Source organism: Sceloporus occidentalis, unplaced genomic scaffold (genome assembly GCF_023333645.1).
Source record: "Sceloporus occidentalis isolate IW3139 unplaced genomic scaffold, rSceOcc1.0.p SCAF_17, whole genome shotgun sequence".
Taxonomy (NCBI): domain Eukaryota; kingdom Metazoa; phylum Chordata; class Lepidosauria; order Squamata; family Phrynosomatidae; genus Sceloporus; species Sceloporus occidentalis.
Window position 1 is genome coordinate 525711 of NW_028316997.1, and position 21189 is coordinate 546899.

Here is a 21189-nt window from a genome sequence, read left to right on the forward strand (position 1 = left end):
GTGGAGGGAGATTTCAGGCAGTAAAACGTGTACAAAAACACATTCACTGTAACAATGAGTACAAGTGAATACTATAAATCCAATCTAAACACTGATGCATTTTGTTGAACCTTATATTTGAGATAAAAGTTTATTTAAAGGGGTAATACCCTTAATTTTCCTTTTTGAAAATTGGGTCCATAATACTTTACCCTGTGTTTTATTCTGTTTTTGGATGATGCTGAATAAATTGTGATGTTTCCAGTAATTTCTTTTTTTTTTTTTTTTTTTTTTTTAAATCATCTACTTAATTAAACAAATAGTTTCATTAACTTCAACGCAAACCTTGAGATGGATTTACTGTGGTGCATGATTTGTAGTTATGTGATCTGTACATAACTAATTCAGTCTATTAATTGTATAGTGAACACTGTAAATATTAAATCTCAAATGTAATTATTTCAACTGATACTTTTAGATCCAGTTTGTTCCTTTGGCAATAAAGTTAATCTTTAAAAGTGTGCTTGTATCTGTATAAAACAATTTATTTGTTTGCTACGCTACACTACTACATTCAGCACAGGTCTGGAAAGGAAAACCAGCCCTGTGGTTCATAGTTACATTAAATCCAGGGTCCTAGCCACCCCTAGCATTTCTATAATAAATACCCCACTACCATTATCATGCTGCCAAGAGATTCATTGTCCTCACCGTTATCATAAGTTAAACAAAAAATTGACATGTTTATAAGACACACATTTGTATTATCAACTAATCAAAACCGAAACCCATTGCCACCTTCAGCTAACCTGACTGCTCGTAGATACACTGATGTCCTCTCAAGCTTACAAACCAAATGAATACACGCATTATTCTCAAGATAATGACGTGCAATCCAGCATACTCCTTTCACATTCACTCACACTAACCATCATGAATGTCCAACCCTCCCCCAGAAATAACTGGATTCTGTCAAATTTGGCTTGTTTTTTAGGGAGTGCTTAATTCTAATGTCATATAAGAGTAAGGGCTGATTTGTTTCTTAAAACATCTTCATTGTTATTTGCTTAACTTGCTAGAAAGATCAAATAAAAAATTGTCTAAATGGAATAGAACCTTCAAACACATACATGGTACAAAAATAATCAGGCTGGTAACCAGTAATGTTCATAGAATAGAATTTTCTCTATCGGCAGGATCTCGGAGACTGCATTGTGCGGCCTAAAGCTAAATGCTAAAGAATACCATACAAGATTGATATTTCTCCCATCATGACATTTTATCTCCATAAGAAGTTCAAAGCACTCTGACTGCACCTTGGTAATGATTAGTGTTAGGAGAAAGAGTCACATTTTTCATTTGAGCCTGCATACATTTAATGGAACTAAACTGAAATATTTTACACCAATTGTTTAGTATCTTGACATCTGAAAAACCTTAAAGCGAAGAAAGGTTAGATATAACATGTATCACTTCAAATAAAGTTGCTCCAAACCTGTAAATACAATCTCCTTGATGTATGATTGCAAAATGCTGAAATTTAAAATGGCTTCACAGGAAAGACTATGCATAGCTCAAGGCCAAATCAATCACAACTATGGAGGTTACAAAATAAATGAAGGAACCAAAATGTGTCGTGACTTAAAAAGCAGCTTTGTGTTTTTTCGTTTTATTTGCTTGACAGCTGTCACATAAAGAGTAAATGTATACAGAAAAGGGTATGCTACTATACCATTAAAAACAGATTAAAAACGATGCAGTGAACAAGCACTTGGAAAAAACAGCAATTATATAAACCCTCTGACCGCTTCTTCGTTGTTGGTAAACAAATTTCAAAGATTGGCGTTCAGTACCACGTCAGATTTACCTATCCTCCCCCAATTCTCTCCATCCCCTTACATTGAGTAACTAACTGTTTCAAACTTGATGTCCACATAATTCTTAAAATTTAATCTCTCCAAAATCAAACTTCTTGAATTCCCTCCCTTCAATACTAACATTCCTCTAACAGTTTGCCTCAATGTCAATGGTTTAATCATCATCCAATCTCCACGCCCTTGGTGTCACCTTCGACCTCTCGTTCATCCCTCAAATGCAGTCCATTTAAATAAACTGCCACCTACATCTTAAAAACATTGCTTGCATTTGCCTCTACTAAACGCAAAATGCAACAAAAATTATTGTTCATGTGTTTATCTCCCATCTTGACTACTGTAACTATGTCTTGGCTGGCCTCCCTCATACCTATCTTGCCTCCTTGTAATCCATCATAAATGCAGGTGCCAGACTTATCTCCCTTACCAATCGCTCAACTAAGACCCCTTCACTGTCAATCTCTTCTTTGGTTGTCTGTACACATTAGGATTCAGTTTAAAAACCTGACTCACTTTCAAAGCTTTTCATGTTGGTTTCCCTAAGGACACCTCCTCACTTTTCTCCAAATAAACTCTTTCTGGTACCTTCTCATCTGATCATCTGATGATCGTTGTCTGTCTTCAGTTCTGATTTCTACTTCTCATGCATTTATACAGTACTTCTCAAGCTAACCTTCCTTTCACCTACCTTTAGCTCACCCTTTGTAGTCTCCTGCTTTCAGTCTGCTGCAACGAGGTACACTTATGTGGCACTTTTACCTCTTGTGTATTATACCCTTACTCATTCTAGATTGTAAGCTTGTTTGAGCAGGGCCTGCATACCTTTTTTTATTGTATAGTGCAGAAGAATACGATGACACCATAGAAATCAATACAAAATAATACAGGAGTGAGACTAGAATTAGTGGTGTTTTTTCATCTCCCTCCCATTACTTACACACATACTAACATGCAAACTTGCTCTAACACCATACACTAACACACATGCCCATGCTAACCCATATACTAAGAAAATTTTACTTTTTTACTGTATGCTGATATATACTCAAGCTAACACCATACACACTTACTGGCCACTTTGATAGGTACACCTGTTCAATTGCTTGTTAAAACAAGTAGCTAATCAGCCAATCACATGGCATCAACTCAATGCATTAAGGCATGTACACGTGGTCAAGACAACTTGCTGAAGTTCAAACTGAGCATCAGAATGGGGAAGAAAGGGGATTTAAGTGACTTTGAACGTGGCATGGTTTTTGGTGCCAGACATTTATTTCAGAAACTGCTGATCTACTGGGATTTTCAAGCACAACCATCTCTAGGGTTTACAGAAAATAGTCTGAAAAAGAGAAAGTATCAAATCAGTATCAGTTGTGTGGATGAAAATGCCTTGTTGATGTCAGAGGTCAGAGAGAATGGGCAGACTGTTTCGTGATGACAGAAAGGCAACAGTAACTCAAATTGAATGTTTCCAGCACCTTGTAGAAAGTATGCCAGGAAGAATGAAGTCAGTTCTGAAAAAGACATAATCACATACTCACCCTATTCTACCTCATACCTACTTCACACTCTTACCTTGCCCAGAGCTTGCAGGATTTGGAGCAGCGAGGTAAGTGTGCTCACTTTTACCGCATTACGTGACCCTGGGGCATTCCTTTCTGCCCGGGAGGCTGGATCAAACCGTCCGTTGTAAACCGGCTCCTTGAGGAGGCAGGAACAGAGCAGGGTCACGTAATGGGAGGTTACATCAACTGGGCCCCCATCTAGCTTTCTTGGATCAACTAGTAAGATTACCTTAGTTTGCCTACTCTGAATAACTAATTCTGTGGATTTTAACATTCAGCCATATGTTTGAAAACAGTAACATACAGATAGATCTGTTTCTATAGATTTCAAAAACCATGGGGAAAAAAACAGCTCAGATACCGATCCAGTACTTGCAGGGCTGAGTTAAAGGTAAATGCAGTAAGGTACCAATGACGCAAAAACACTAGTTACAGAGAAGTCAATGTTATCATTCATCTGTTAATATTTGGTGAGATTAAGTTCCCAGGAATAGATTAAAAATGTGGTTCTTGCATATCTAATTTCCTGGTTTTCAGGAAATTAGTTTAAAAAATCCTGATATTGTTCAGGAATGACTGAATAGCTGCTAGGGCACCTTGTACCTTGGTATCTCAGATTGCCTGTGTGGATGAACTTCCAAAGTCCTGCAACCCGGCACTTTTGACTGCCACTGGGGATAAGGCTTTGGCACACCATTCAGGATCCAAGAGAACACACTTTATTGCGACTGGCCATAGTTTATATAGCCACTTTACCAGGGAAGGGCAAACACAGGAAACAGGAATGGATTAACATAATTAACACATAACACAATGGCCTCCTCATATATTCAACAATGACAAATACACAACAGAGGTGAAGGGGAAGTTACACTTAAAAGATTAGACGATGAGTCATTCTTAATACACATAGAAAGAGGGTGAACATAGAAAATATTACCACTTAACCCCTGTAATTCAATGTAAAATTGCAGTCTCAATAATTTTCATAGAATGGGGGTCCAGCATTCGTTACGCTTGCGCTTTTCACTTATACCATTGTCAGTTTCTTGTAATCTGTACAATATATCTAAATCTGATACATTATGTTGCTACCTAAAATGTGTATGCCTAAAACCAATTTCTTATACTTATTTTTTTAACAATTTTTATAATTATTTTGTATTAAAAGTAGCATCGTATAATTAGATTTTCTGGTTTGAAATGCACTGGGCAAAGAGATGTTATTCAGATGAAATATATTTTACCTACTTACGTATTTCTAGCATGTGTGTATGGGGCATACGTAAACCCATAATACCTCCTACCTGGTGATACTTGACAATGTAGCGTGGGTTTCGTGTCAGCAAGAATTAACAGTGCTTATGTATAAAAACATAGAAATACTTCTTAGGGTAAGGTTTGAAAAGCGATCTTATTATCCTTTTAACGAATTGATTGGTCTTGTGATTGGATGAACCATTCCAGTCAGTTGGTATGAAAATAAGATCTTCAAACTTTACTCCAGAATCACTTTTTTACACATAGCCCCAGGTTTTCAGTAACATTTTTATTTATCTAAATGTTTACTTAGTTCACTTGCCAATATTTACATCTAAAATCTATCCATCCAGCACAACCCTGTCATTTAATACACGTTAAACTCTTTATTTTTATTTCTACTAAGGAATGTCAATTCTGTTTTAGAGTCATACATCTAAACATAAAAGAAGGTTCCAAAGTTCATGTATGTAAATGTAAAAAAAAAATAATGGACAGATGTAGGTAGCAATTTTGAGAAAATGGTGTTTTGCAATCAGAGTGTCAAACAGAATTGTGCATATGAATTTAGATAACCTGTATTGTTGGTAGTGGTGTCATTGTGGGGGACAAGGGGCACTCCACCCCTGGTGCCACTCATCAGGGGAGTGTTCTGGAAATTCCCACTCTCTCAATATCTTCCTGTATTCTTCGCCAACCACTTCCTTGTCTCTGTCTCTTTTCCTGCAGCTCCGCTTCTACTCTTGCCGCTTCTTCTTCTGTCTTCTTTCTTTGTCCACTTCTCCTTGGTATCAGCTCTGTTGACCAGGCCTTCAGGAGTATTTCTGCAAAAGGATGGAGCCACGACACGCACCACGTGGAAAGCCTCTCCCCTGATTGGAGGAACAGGGTGTGCGCGGAGGCTCTGCCTTTTTGAGGAAACACTCTGTGAGGTATGGGAGAAGCGAGCGAATAAAGAAGAAAAAAGAGGCAAGAGAAGAAGCAAAGCTGCATGAATGGAAACAGGGATTTGGGAGCGATCAGCAGAGATGATAGAAGGACACTGAGAGAGCATGAGAGAGTGAGAGAGCGTGAGTAAGAGTGAGTGAGAGTGTGAGAGCACGTGAGGGTTTTTACACTTTAAATGAGGTGCCAAATATCTAATCTGCTCCAGGTACCAAATACAGTATTCTAGGCACGCCTCTGCTTATTGTTGAAGCCAACTATGGAAAATAAAGTAAAATTGGGATCATTCACATCAGTAACGTTAAGATTCCTCTAAGAAAGGCATAATCACTTTATACGGAGGTGTTTGTATTAAAACAAGTATACACATGTCAGTATTGCAATGTTGTGCGACACAGTGGTCACTGCTGCTTCAGAGTTTTGTTGTCAGTTTAAGTGCCAATGTACATGCTATCAGTAAAGACCTACAGCAGTAAATCAACTGGTCTAGAATTTAAATCTCATTAAAATGTATGTCGTTCAATTAACATTTATGTGTTGGAATTAATCAAAGCTTCAAAGGAGCTAAATCATCAATTATACAAAGGACATAATTTTTACAAGAGATTCAGCATATTCTTCTAGGCCACCACCAAAAAGAAAAATCCCAGGAAACCACAATTCTTCACAAAAAATGAGGAAATGTATTTATTGTTGCTGAGCCATAAAATAAATTCTGCAATTAATTGATATATAAAGAAATGTGTGTTTTAATACAGTTCCCTCACCACTTAGTTGAACATTATGAATAGGAAGTGACCAGTAATTAAAAAGCAGCTACATTGGGAAGTGATCCAGTTGTCAACATTTTTGATTTTGTATGTTTTTAATATTTATTGACAGGGAGTGATTTTTGATAAGGGTCATGGACACAATGGACCATTTTTATTTAGGTTTTTCTTCCATCCCCTTGAATTACTTTATACACAAGCCACTTATTTAATGCTCAGGTCAATAATACTGAAACTTTTATGGCTGTGTTCAGCAAACAAGGGTTAATTCATCATTAGATTCTCCACATCATCACTTGCCTCATAGCTCTATATTTACATGACAACTAGGTTTGTATAAGAAAAAAAGAGCTTGAGGGTGAAAGGCAGCCAAAACAGTAATATCCTGCTTCTCTGCATCAGCTGATGTAGCTTGTTGGAGCTTCTCATATAAAGGGCAGTGTCTAGGGAGCAAGGAGTCCTTATAACACACTTTGGTGACTTTGAGTCTAAGCGCAGCGCCCTCTGCTGTTCACGTAAGATAGCTACACCTGCCCCAATGCAACCTGCAATGATGATGTTCTCTTCCAAATACTGGGTCAGGAGGGGAATGTCATTGGATTCTGCAATCAGCCCGGATTTTCTACATACCTCAACAGTGAGTACTGAACCAACAACTTTAACAAATATATTTAAGGAATGATATCACATTTGTTTCAATAAAGACATTGCATCCATAGCTAGACAATAAACTTTGTAACATTTCAGACATCTTATGATATTCTTAACCTGTCTTATGTGTTAGTGAATATTATGTAGTCTGCACTTTAATTACATTGCATATCTTAATATCAAGTCTTGTGAATCAAGTTATTTGCAGTTTTTAACATCTACTTTTAAACGACATTCATAAATTAAGTCTACATTAGATTTATCAGCAGACATATCCCATTATCTAATGCAGGGACAAAGCTGAAGTCATTTTGCAGTGGAAGGAAAGCAGTGCAAAGCTTTGATGAATTAGTTTACTATGTGCAACTACTTGCAGTTTCTGAGATGGATTAGGATGTCCACATTGGTATGGTGGGTGTTTAGTGCACACATCCATCTTTATAAAAGATACACTAGCACAACATGTTATTCTTGCAATGAGACAATATTGTCTTTTATGAACAAATTAAAATTGGGACAACTTGCTTCTTCAGTTTATAATATAACTATATTTTCATTATCATCATCATCATAATAGTTTCCTTTTGACCTAAAACAGTGTGACCCAGACCCATAAACTATTATTCAACTCAATGACATGTCTCCTAACTAAATATTGTAGCAGTTGTTGTTTAGGGCAAATTAAAAGAATTAAAGGCTGTATAGAAATTTTACAGTTAATCAATTTTATATATTTTTTTTTACTGTAGTGTACAGTAGCTAATGAGCTAAAGTTTGCCTTTCCAAGTTCTAATCTCTAGTGCCTCCTGCTGTAGTATCAGAGAATGTTATGATCCTTCACATCATTTCTGTTTTCTGTTGGAAAAAAATACATGGGCTATTGGTGATATTGGAGAACCAATTAAACTGACTTATAATAACTAGAATAAAATCAAAGAAGTTACATTGATTGCTTTGTAAAACATTCAATTAGAAATCACTTTACACAAGCATTCTCAATCCAAATAGCACCAATCATAGTGTCCATTAACACAGCATAAAAGAAGGGATAAATTATGTGTGAGGATGGAAGGTAAATTCACTTTTTATTATACTTATTTACTCTTGAGAGGCATAATTGAGATGCATTTTGTTCATTTTTTAATAATATCTCATAACCGTTTGTAGATTGTGTTTTATAACCATTCCCAAAATTACAGTTTTCTGGACAGTTAAATACAGGCGTCTAACATTGACATTTGTACTGGCCGCTTTATTATGTGCATACTAACAAAAAGCACTGTTGCTTGTTTTACTTCTATGTGTTCTGAAATTTTTATTGCACATTGTATTTGGGTCATGGTGTCACAAAGACGATAAGGACCTGTGAAGTACTGGCCCTTGAGTTTCCTGATAATAGGCTTCCAAGAAAAGTGCTACAGAAAGTTCTGTTAGACAAACAATAAAAGCAAGATACTAAACTATCAAAGTTCTAACTGCAAACTACATGGGAATATAAATTAATTAGATATATCTCTGGGATCAGGCAGAGTGACAGAAGGGAGGAGGATAACAAGAAAGACAGACACGCAGGTGAGATTATCAAAATGAAAAGTAAACAAATCTGGCTTTGCACATTATTACGGTACATTTCTATAGCATTACCATAACTTACATTTTTGACTCAGCTTTATGTTGAGACTAGAGTTAATACAGACTATATAGTAGCCAGTCACAAATATTTTCTTAAAGTAATACCCGAATGTATCTAATTACATCTTTCTAAAAACCAGTACGTGCCAGGAGGGTAAAGATATTCTGCACTTAATCACTTAAGGACCTCCACTGAGAAAAGCACTAGCCATGGCCACTCATTGACCAACACATTATCTTTACATGGAGAATGCCATTGGAGGCACAGACCATATGCACATGCAAGGGCATCTGTTATACTGCTGATGTGCATTAGTCTTTCTTTCATACATTGGGGCCATTTTTTGGGGTAACAGCCGGGCCCTGCCTGATCCAGGTGTGGATGTCGTAGTTGCCTGCAACCAAGACTGGCCCTGGGACAAGCTAATATACTCAAATATTGTTAATCAGAATAGAACATGAAGGATTAAGCTCCAGATTGCTTGATCGTGAGAATCTGTCCATTCACCCTAAGGGTCCCTGAGATGTTTCTCTTAGTATATAATTAGCTATACATACCACAGCTTAACATACGGTCTCATACAGAGTAGACCAACAGAATGTATGTCTTGTCAATGTAAACATTATAAAAAAGGACAACATGCATAGTTTTCAGTTATCAAATCCATTGCGTTATAGCAATGCAGTAAAAGCTTTATCATAGTGGCACATAAAAGGTTAAACGTAAATAATGCAATTCTGAATGGATCATTACTGTTAGGTTCTTGTCAAAGTCTTATGTCAAGCGATTATATATATTTTTTTGAGACTAGTGCTTACTGCCACCCTTCCATCAATGTATATTTCTGCTTCTTTTTTTTTCCAGCGGGACAAATTGAGTGCTGTGAAAATTGATGAGAACAAATGTAGCAAAACTGAGCCAGCTGTTGAAATAGAAAAAACAGCAGTTGTCCTCACATTGAAAAATGAAGTCGGAGGATTATTACAAAATTTAAAAATTTTCAAGGTACATGTCCAGATCTGTTTTAGTTCAGTGTAGGTTGAAAATAAATCAAAGCTTCATCTCACAATACAGTTCTTTATCGGTTTAATGAGTAGATCCACTTCATGTCTAAATAAAGATGTTATTTTTTTGTGTAGATATAATGATTTCCTGAAATTTTACTGTTTAGATTAATTTATTTATACAATTATTGAGCTGCTTATTAAAGCCACGCTTTCTTGAAAAAAATTTCTGAATGTAAGTTCTTGGGGCACTGCCAGCACTTATTCCATCTCCATTTTAGTATTCCGTAAACCGTAAAACGCTATGTACATCTGTCAGTGCCAAATCATTAAACATGTACATACACAAGAAACTCTCTAACTGGTCTCAATTCTCTAAATTACATTGTATACACCTAGGCTATCAGATAAAATTTGCATTTTTGAAAACCCCTGCCCATTGTTAAATGACATGGGTTATTTTATATCTAATATTTAGGAGTTTGCACCCAAATTGCCACAGGAGTAGGTAAAATAAGGTGTACTTGGCAATGCATGAGAATCAATATGACACATAAAAGGTTAAATACAATAAACCATATATTATAATTCTTATTCCTTTTTTGTTCACAGTAATTGCCAAGCTGACTGTGCTTAGAACATTACCAGTGGATGTTTTTGCATTGATTCTGTTGCCTTAGGCTCATCATTTAGAAGTATGATTTTGGTATGAATAGCAGGGAATCGAGACCAGAGCTAAATACGTTCCCACAAACGTTAGAACTATACTTTTATCTGTCTAGATAAACAAATTACATTGATACCACCCATCTCTCAAATGGCATTAATTCAAAACGATTCATTACCTCTGTGGTGGTAACTAAGATTTAGTCTAATTCATAATGATATTTGCAGATCATCTAGATTTTTTTTTCTCTAAATAAAAAAAATCCTTTAATTGGAATGTGTCCTACAGCTCTCTTGGAATTTTACAAAAAAATAAATTTTTTTTGAATATCCATGAGGCTATAAAGGCCTAAACTATGAAAATGCTAAAATGTAAGCTTGTGAATTAAAAAAATCTTCATTCCATACAGTCCATACTTTTTTTCTGGGGACAGTTATAGAACATCTATAGTACAGGGCTAATGTATTATTTTTTTTTTTTATCCTATTGGGTAATGGTACTTGATGTTTTAAAAACACAGCAATCAATCAATATTTAGTGTTACTAAACTTCCCCACTCTAGACCACCAACAACCAAAATAAATATATAAGAAATAAGAGGGGCAATGCCACAAGGTGCCCCACAATCCTGGCACATGGTCCAAAACATATTTATTATGCTTTTGAGTATAGGTGGGTATAGTACATGTTGGCCTGTGAGTTAAATGGTTCTCACTGTAATTGGTCCAGGACCAGACTGTAGATGTTGGCAATGCTTTCTAGTAGTCGGGCACTTATAGCTATCAGGTTTCCATCAGAGAATTGTCACATCTCAGGTCAGGTGGGCCACACAGAGGTTTGATGTATTTGTTTTTTTGCCATCCATAGCTTAATTATGTCATACTGGGTTTAAACCCAGGCTACTGGCATTCCCGATACAGCCCAAAAATGTAATTTCTTGGTACATACTTGAATTGCCGTTTAGACAATATGACCCTGTTCATATGCATTGCTTGATACAGCAATGGTCCCTGATTCACTTGTTTTAGACAAAATCCATAAAGATACATATCTAAAAGTCTGTGTTTGTTTACTGCTTATTCAAGTATCCTTTTTGTGGCATAATAAAACACAGAGGGCCTACAGAGATACAAAACTGCAATGAAAAGTTGAGGGATGTCCTTAAAGTTATATAAACCACTATATGCACTAGAAAAACAAGCAATGTTTTTGTGATCTAGTATATTCCCATAAAATTGCTAATCCCACTTTGTGTAGCAGAAATTGACAGATTATCAGAACTATTCCATGGGAATCAATCCACTGTTCTTCTGGTAGAATAAAATAGATTAGTTTCATGTGTGAAGCCGAATTGTAATTTTTTTTCGCGTAATGCCTCCAACCTTCAAGTGCTAGGTGCCCTAGGACATGGCTAGGACCCTGCTGTGTGCAAGCGTTTCCACAAAACTAAAAAACAAAAATACAGTACAATTGCCCCAGACAGCCAATTAAAATCCAGGTGAACCCCCCCCCCCCACAATTTTCATGTAGCTTGTCACTAAAGGTTGCCTTTCCAATTAAGATAAATAATGTTGTTAAATACAGTAGACTATGACATGTTTTTTTCCTCCAACAGGAAAAATATGTAAACATTATTCACATTGAATCAAGAAAGTCCAAATCAGGAAATTCTGAAGTGGAAATATATCTAGAATTTGAATGTTCCAAGAAAAAATGCCAGGAGCTTATTCATCTGATAAAGCTTCAAAGTAACGTCCTTTCCCTAAACCCAGCTGAGAGGATATGGAAAGAAGATGAAGGCATGTGCATTTATTTCACTTTAGTCTCGGTGTATGTTACCCTGGTCTGTATTCCTTAAATGTACAGTCAGATCCATAAATATTTGGACAGTGACACAATTTCCATAATTATTGCTCGGCACCCCACCACAATGGATTTGAAATAAAGCAATCAAAATGTGATTGAAGTGCAGCTTACATTTAAGGGATTGAACAAAAATATCATATGAACCGTTAAGAAGTGCAGCAATTTGTATACATTGTTCCCCCTATTTTGAGGGGCTCAAAAGTAATTAACTAAACTAACATAATCATAAACAAAAGGATGATTCTTAATAATACTTGGTTTCAAATCCTTTACAATTAATGACTGCCGGATGTCTAGAATCCATGGCCATCGAATCCTGGGTTCCTCTCTAGTGATGCTTTGCCAGGCGTTGAATGCAGCTGTCTTAAGTTGCTGCTTGTTTATGGGTCTTTCTGCCTTCAGCCTTCAGCTTGAGGTCAGGTGAGCTGTTTTTCCTTGAAATTTCTTTGCTTTTGCATCTGTTCTGTCAAGCGCTGTCCTAACAGTTTTGCAGCATTTGGCTGAATCTGAGCTGAATCAAGACCTTTTAACTGCTTAATTGTTAATGAAGTCGTGAGGAAACAGCCCCCACCTAGCCATGAAACAGATTACTTTTGGTCGCTTGAAAAATAGGGTGCTACATAGAAAAATTGATGTAATTCCTAAACCATTCACCAAATCTGGATGCAAACACAAACAGATTAAAACGGTTAAGACTGCACTTCAATTACATCTTCATTCCAAATCCATTTGAAATGCAGTTACATAGAGACAGCATTATGAAAATTGTGTCACTGTCCAAATAAGGAACATGGAACAAAAATGATTTGGACTAATATTTGTTTAGTCTTTGGTCTAATAGTTTTTTGACAGTTTCCTGCCCTTTGGATGACATTCAGAGAGCTTTTTAATTTGGAAACAATTGTTTTTGTCACTCATGCTCACGCACCTTCTCTCATGCTCTCTCAATGTCTCCCTACCTTCTCTTCTGACCGCCTCCTTTTCTGCAGCTTCGCTACTTCTCTTGCTTCTTCTTGTTCTTCTTTCTTCATCAGCTTCTCCCTACTATCCGTTCCGTGAAGCAGGCCTCCTGGAAAGCTTCCACAAAAGGGTGGAGGCTTTCCCTGTGGTGCACGCTGTGACTCTTGTAGTACTTCTACAAAAGGGTGGAGCCACAGCACACCACCACAGGGACATCCTCTCCCCTGTTCCTCCAACTGGGGGAGAGGGTGCACACAGAGGCTCCACACTTCTGCAGAAGTGCTCCAGGAAGCGCAGGGAGAAGTGGATGAAGAAGGGAGACTGAATTAGCGGAGCTGCAGAAAATGAGACAGGGTCACAGAGGCAGTCGGCGGAGAAGGTAGGGAGACATTGACAGAGATAGTGAGAGAGAGTGATAATGTGAGAGCAACGAAAGGAATGAAATGCAGGAATTATGAGCCTTTTGCTTTGTCTTAGCTTATTTTGTTTGCGTTCCTTTGTCCTTTTCAGACATTTTATTCAAAATTAAAATTTGTACAGATCCGAATGCACAAGTCTAGTACAAATATTTATGGACCTGACTACATATGCATAAAGACAATAGAATTGCACCTCAGGCCTGTAACTTCTATGATTGGGGTGGCAACTGCCCCTGATCCCCCACATTTGAGCCACCCTGCAACAATGCTCCTGTACTTTCTTCTCCTTCTGGAAGTGGGTGTGATGTGACCTCTGGGCCTGGGTACCAATGCGAACCCAGCTTTTCAACGACAGGTCACTACTCTATTTAAAATATATTAATATGATATTCTGTTTCTCTTTGCATAGTTTTAGAGTCAATGAGTCAGTATCATCTCTTGGTATATTCTTGGAAGATAATCAGTTTTCAATGTACTAACTTGTCCAGCTATTATGTATTGCAACTAGGCAAAAATGACATTTCATAATCACCCACAAAGCATTAGCGATTTGATTTCTATTTCCAGTAGAGCTTGATGGAGTCCCATGGTTTCCAAGAAAAATCTCAGAATTGGACAAATGTTCCCACAGAGTACTAATGTATGGATCAGAACTGGACGCTGACCACCCTGTAAGTGTCAGACCCCATTGTCTGCAAATTCTTTGATGTCTGTTTGAATGGTTGAGAGTAGATACTTGGGGTATGTTTGATTAGAATGGAGATTTCCAACATTTGCTAGAATCATGCATAGCACAGCACAGCACAGCACAGCAGCATTTTACCTTAAGCCATGCTGCCCCGGTGGTGTTGGGTAGTGAATAGGGAATGCAGACATTGTGTTGAGGAGATAATACAGATAAACATATTCTGTGAAGGAATTCTACCCCAACTGTCAAATGTGGACTTTAAGCTGCTTCAAACAAATACAAAAAATATATTAATTGGGCCTCATATTATCAAAAGAAAATTCCACTTATTATTGAAATATTGTATGTTGTGGAAGTGTTGCATTTGTGACATTCTCTTAGCCCACCTTATAATAATAGTTAAACGGTAGCACTCTTTGTGACAAGCCAGCGCAGAATTAAGTACAGTGTTGCTGGTATGCATTTCTTGTTCAAATATGTCAGCATTTTAAAGTGTACAGGCTTATCAGAATTTAATTTCATCCTCAAAGTGGCAATTTCCTTTTCAACTGATATTCTGGCTGCCTGTAACATCTGGAAAATAAAGGGGGCTCAAATTAAGATTGATATCTTCCATCTTTTGTTGAATAATGAAAAACTAATTTGTATTCAGTGTATAGCACGAAATGTATGCAGAACACTGACATTTACTGCAACGCTACTTATTGTGAACATGCTTTATGACAGATTTTAAGCCCCTCTGTGTGTTTCTTTTACAACTCCACTGTATATGAGCAATAGTCTTAAATAACAAAAAACAGGCTTTTCTGGAATTTGCTGTGATATTTCCTAGTTTATAATGCAGTTAAATCATTTGACATCCTAATCCAGGCAGACATAAAATGTAAAAGATGCAAAGAATCTAGCTTTACTTAAAGTTCTGTTTAAAGTGAGTTCCTTATGTTTTGCAGATGGGTAAGCTTTAATTACAGCAGTGCTTCCAGTTTTATATAAAATACTGAGTTTAAGAACAATTATTAAATACCCAAAATACTGTACACACCACATACACACTAGATTTGTGCATTCGTATTCGGGCAAACATGAAAACAAACATCAAGGGTTCGTTTTCATTGTTCAGCCCAATACCGAACATACGAACATGGCGGCGGCAAAACGTAGACGAAGATGAAGTCACACAACACGAAGAATTTTCATGTTTGTCTTCGTCTTCTTTTACCAATCTCCCTGGTCCCTTCCCCATCTAGCCTACCTTGTCTATGCAGCATCACAGGAGTCAAAGGGAGCGGAAATCCGTAAGTTCGCCGTCAGGAGTTAAAGGGCTGTGCGAACGACTCTATTGGTCGCCTGCAGGGGCTTCCTCTGGCATCAACCAATTGGTTGATTCTAGAGGAGGCCCGTGCCAGCGACCAGGAGCCCTGTCAATACTTGTTAGTTGTCTGGGACCTGTAATCTCTATTACAACCAGTGGGAACTCATTTGAGCTTTACAAGACTAAGAGCAGCTGACAAAGTTGTATATGTAAAGTTGTATATGATAAGTTCTGCTTTGCACCCTGGCTTAGGGATGTCTTTATAACTAATAGGGCCTGGGGCAACGTTATCCACCTAGCCCGCCCTAGCCCAAATATACCTTTGTGTGACATAACTGCCCCTACAGGCCTATCCATCAATGTATTCTTTATAATCTATGTGCCACTTTCTGCTGGGTGTTGAGATATGACATCATATGCCGACACTATGCAATTGCTGGCCATGAGAAAATGTAAGGGGAAAAATTGGTACTTGCAGTTGCACAAACCTCCACCTCGAGGCTATGGTGCCTGAAGGGCCTCCTCTTTAAGTGGATATTAAAAACAACCCTGTCCAAGTTGCTATGTGTTTATGATTGCTGAGTTAAATATCTGCTCAGCGGTAAGGTAATATAGACCTTTTCTCTTTTCTATAGAAAAGAGAAGCTAATGGATGATATATTTTACCATATGAACATGTGCCCTCAATGATTGTACACACAAGCATGTGCATAGATACTCTGATCAGAAGAAGTGCAGAGCATAGGTGATAATGAGCATAGCTTCACTATGCTTCCTCAATTGTCTTCTAATATACCCCCTAAAACATGGTGTTCTAGGTATGTCTGCAGCTGTACTAGACATAAGAATTTGGAAATCGGTCTATTAAGACATGAATCAGATTTTCCTGTTTTCACTTTTCATGCCAAATGATACTGCTTATTAACAGATTATTTATTTGTTTGATAAAGGGATTTAAGGACAATGTATATCGCCAAAGAAGAAAATATTTTGTGGATGTTGCCATGGGATATAAATAGTAAGTTAGAGTTTCTTGTTTTATAATTGTTCAATTACTATATTTTTATTAGTAATAACTGTATATGTATTTATGTATAATATCATATGTAGTGGACAGCCTATTCCAAGAGTGTAATACAACCCAGAAAATATAAAGAACTGGAAAACAGTGTTTCGGCAATTTACAAAATTGTACCCAACAAAAGATCCTTGAAAACATTTTGTTAACAAAATATTGTGGATACTTGTTACCCAAGTATACAGTATATCATGGTGACATCACTTTGGTCCCATTAGTTTTTTTTTAATTTAAATTTAACATGTATTCATTTTTTGTTACTTTATTATTATTATTTATTTATTCATGTATGATCAGCAGCAGGAAGGTCATCATAGATGCCTGCGGGATTTTGATGTTGTTGTCACCACAGGAAGGGAATGACTAAATGGTACATCACTGTTAATAAACACTTTCATCAAGGGGAGATCAGCCTGCTGTTGTGAAAATAAGGAGAACAAAATAATACTTCCCGTGTTCTTAAGTGTCTGTGAGGATGTACTGTCACATCCTTCATCCTTAAGGGGCTAATTACGGGGTAGATCAATGTATTAACAGAAAATAAGAATTTTCAGACTTGCACATTGGTACCACACCTTCTCCTTTGCCCTTGCCTGTACAACGAAAACCGCAGGAAGGTGGAAGTGCGATGTAATAGCAACTACATGATGCTCTATGTTAACAGCTTTGTTTTGTTTGTAGCGGGCAGCCTATTCCTAGAGTGGAATACACCCCAGAAGAAATAAAGACCTGGGGAACAGTGTTTCGGGAACTTACAAAATTGTACCCAACACATGCCTGCAGAGAGTATTTAAAGAACCTTCCTCTGTTAACAAAATATTGTGGATACAGAGAAGACAATGTTCCACAACTTGAGGATGTTTCAGTGTTTCTTAAAGGTTAGTTAATATTTGTTGATATTACTATTTGATGGAGTTTATTAATCCTTAAAGGTCCTGATGATGCAAGCAAATTAAATATGTTCACTGTGTCCCAACCCCAATTTATGTTCAACAACAGCTCATGAGTATAGTAACATTCCATGTGTATATGCTTATTTCACATTTTGGAAGGCCAAAACATCCCCTTACTCACTATAATATATATTTTTTATATTTTTGGGGGTACATAGACCGTGAAGGTTTTTAGATTTACACCAGGAGGCATATGATATGTGTGGACAGTTTCTAAAATAATTTTTTAACACTTTGTTTTTATATCTGTGACATTTTTAAAACTATATTTTTTTTTCCAACTCTTGACAACAATTAATGTAACATGAATCTTTGCTGTCCTGAATGATTACCACAGTATATTATATCATGGTGACATCACTTTGGTCCCTTTCAGTTTATTTTTAAAATTTAACATGTTTTTATTTTTTGTTACATTTTATTTAATTCATTATTTATTTATTTATTACTTATTTATGTATGTATGTGTGATCAGCTGCAGGAAGGTCATCATAGACCAATTTTGATGTTGTCACCACAGGAAGGGAATGACCGAATGGTACATCACTGTTAATATAACACAGCTTTCATCAAGGCGAGATCAGCTTGCTAATGTAAAAATATGGAGAATATAATTATACTTCCTGTGTCCTTACGTGCACATCATCCTTAAGGGGCTAATTACAGAGTAGTGTTCGATGCTGATCCATGTATAAAAAGAAAAGAATGATTTTCAGACTTGCACATTGGTATTACACCTTCTCTTTGCTCTTGTCTGTACGATGAAAACAGCAGGGAGGTGGAAGATAGAATTTCACGCAATGTAATAGCAACTACATGTTGCTCTATGTTAATGGCTCTGGCAGGCTAGATGCTATCATTGATCTGATAACAGATGGAAATTCAGATCTAGTCTATGGCCTGTATTTTAGCTATGATGTCAAATGAGGTAAGCAAGAATATCAACACAGCAGCAATAGAAAGATCAGGTCTACTAAGGTGTCTGTTTTAGAGGCTTTGAGTAAGGCCTCTTTGAGTTTGCTCTCTCAGTAGGTTGGGTTTATTCTGCTACTTGGTATTCAAGAAGGTACATAATGAAGTAATTCCCTGTCTTTCTCACGATTCCAGATACCAGTGGACTATATGTGTAATTATACCAAGCCAGTTTGTGGCTAGATTTGCTACTAAGAAGTTGCTGGAAAAAGGGAGTTGTATCCTCTTTATAGCCATGCAATATTCACATTAGGGCATCCCTAAGTGAGAATCTTTTTGTGGAGCTCCCCATTTCTCAACAACCAAGTGCCCTCTAGGGACAAAAAACAATATGGTCCTTAAAGATCATATGTCCCCATGGACATCTTGGTTATTTGTTATCAGCAACTCTACAGAACACTAATTATACATATGATTTTTTTGAGTGTGTGGAAATTTGGCTTTTTATTACATTTATGCCAATCTTTTCTTTAGTATTGGCAGATTTTGTAATTTGTACAACAATGGAAGTCAAATTAAAAAACGCAAGCTGAGTTTTATAGATGTATATTGGTTCCATATCTGACAACAATGTTTGACTTAAGGTCCCCTGAAGTTCCTTATTTTTACATAATTTACTAACATTTTGTTGTAAGTGCAAAATGTATTATATCTTATGCACATTTTGGTGTCTTTCACACATTTGAGTATCAATTTGTACAGGGTTACTCTTGTATTTTGTCTTTTTTAGAGTCGATGTGAACAAATGAGAGATGTTATGTTTCTGCAAGGCTGGTCTCGTGCCATCAGGCACCCTATGCTAATATGCCCCAAAAAGATGTACATATGTTGAAACATCCGCTCACTTTAGTATGGGGAAGAATGCTGTCACAGTGACCATTTGGCACCTCCCCATCATGGAGTCCTTTACAGGCACTTCTAAAGTTTGAGTTTCTACATGGACTGTTTTTTGTAAAAGCATTAATATAGTAATTTTTTTGAATAACAATGTTCATCCAGACAACAGGCAGCCAGCATCAATGTTACCCTGAGTGAACATATAAACCCTATGGTCGCTCCCAGCCAAGTAACTGAAAAACCACATACAAAATTTGTATGTAAAGGTGCATCCCTGGCCATTGTCCAACAGGAACCTATAAGAATTGAGCCTAATTTAAACTTTGCCCAATTTCCCAACCTTTAACCCACCAGAAAATAAAATTAGGGTCCTCCTACCGGTATCAAAAACAGAACTATAGAATTAGTACTGTTTTTTTAACATGTTTTTACTTAAGATGACTGTGGATTTTGTTGCTGATGCTTAAGTGACAAAGTGATATATAATTTAAGTTCAGAACACTGAAGTCTTATGGTGCAACTTACCTTTAAACTCCTTAAAAATGTTATATTTTTTTTCTTCATTTGTTTTCTAGAAAGATCTGGATTTACAGTACGGCCTGTTGCTGGCTATCTATCTCCCAGGGACTTTTTAGCAGGCTTGGCCTATCGTGTATTTCATTGCACTCAGTATATCCGTCATGGATCAGATCCTCTCTACACACCTGAACCGTAAGTATGCCTTGTTCCTACTGTGTAGCATGATGAAATCTGACTGTGTAGATTAATATGCAGCTGAGGATGCAGCATTTAAATTATAGCACATTCAATTATGCCAAGGTTCCTCTGTGCAGAATACGGCTAATGAACAGCGTCTGTCATTTTCTATCCAAGAAAATCAATAAAGGTTGGGTTCACTTGATTATAGGAAAACGCATGCTTCCCTTTTCAAGACAACCACCTTCTTTTTCTGAAGACTGTTCCTTTGCATTATTGTTTAGGCTATCTGTACTATTGTTTCTCAAAATCAATACCGGGATATTGTAGCACAACCTAAAATAATGGTCCCGTCTCGGAATCCAGCTTTCTTGTTAACTTAATTGTCATTAATGCAGTCAATTATTGGAATATGTTTTTTTTGTGAGGTTGGGTATTAGCCAATAGACAACATTGGAAGAATGCCAGCACAATATTCTGTTATTATCTGATAATCAGGGTTCTGTTTCATAGAAATATGAAGGCATAAATGGAAAAAAACAAAACTAATTTCAACTGCAATGGATTTGCAATTTAAGTCATAAGATGCTAAATAATAAATGCCTTAGTGTAAAAAAAATAATATGTTTAATGACATTGGCTTATTTCTGGTTGACTAGATAGGTTGTTTAAAAAGCTAGAAATATATTTACATGCATATTAGAAATCTTAGGCATCTGATTTGCATTTCAATGGTATAATTACAGAAATACTACAGCAACTGCTGTATAATATTATAAATGCATTAGACATACACTCCTTGCCACTGTGTCAGAGACACCATCATACTGTGCCTGGAGAAGAATGTGGTGAAATACAGTATCAATGAAGAGTCGCATAAACTTTTGAGACTACAAGACAAAAGGTCTTGTTTTTAGTTAAGAGATCTCTAAGGTTTCAAAAGTGTATACGACTATACATTTTTTTCTATGTTGACTGAACACAACATAAATGGTGTTTTTTCCCCCCAGTACTCTTTAAAAGAAATAAAATGTAAATTAGAGGCCTCTCAAACTTTTTC

At 36.7% G+C, this 21189-nt stretch overlaps 1 protein-coding gene across 1 annotated transcript in view; it reads left to right on the plus strand.

Annotated features, from left to right (window-relative positions):
- The first annotated feature begins 6931 nt into the window (after nt 1–6931).
- The window catches only part of LOC149302724 (tryptophan 5-hydroxylase 2-like), a 69817-nt gene continuing 55559 nt past the window's right edge, over nt 6932–21189 (plus strand). Inside the window, exons 1-7 of the mRNA XM_089482029.1 lie at nt 6932–7030; nt 9542–9682; nt 11964–12147; nt 14164–14264; nt 16544–16611; nt 17353–17549; nt 20009–20144. Of these exons, the coding sequence (XP_089338155.1) occupies nt 6932–7030; nt 9542–9682; nt 11964–12147; nt 14164–14264; nt 16544–16611; nt 17353–17549; nt 20009–20144 (926 nt within the window). The remainder of the gene's footprint in view (nt 7031–9541; nt 9683–11963; nt 12148–14163; nt 14265–16543; nt 16612–17352; nt 17550–20008; nt 20145–21189) is intronic.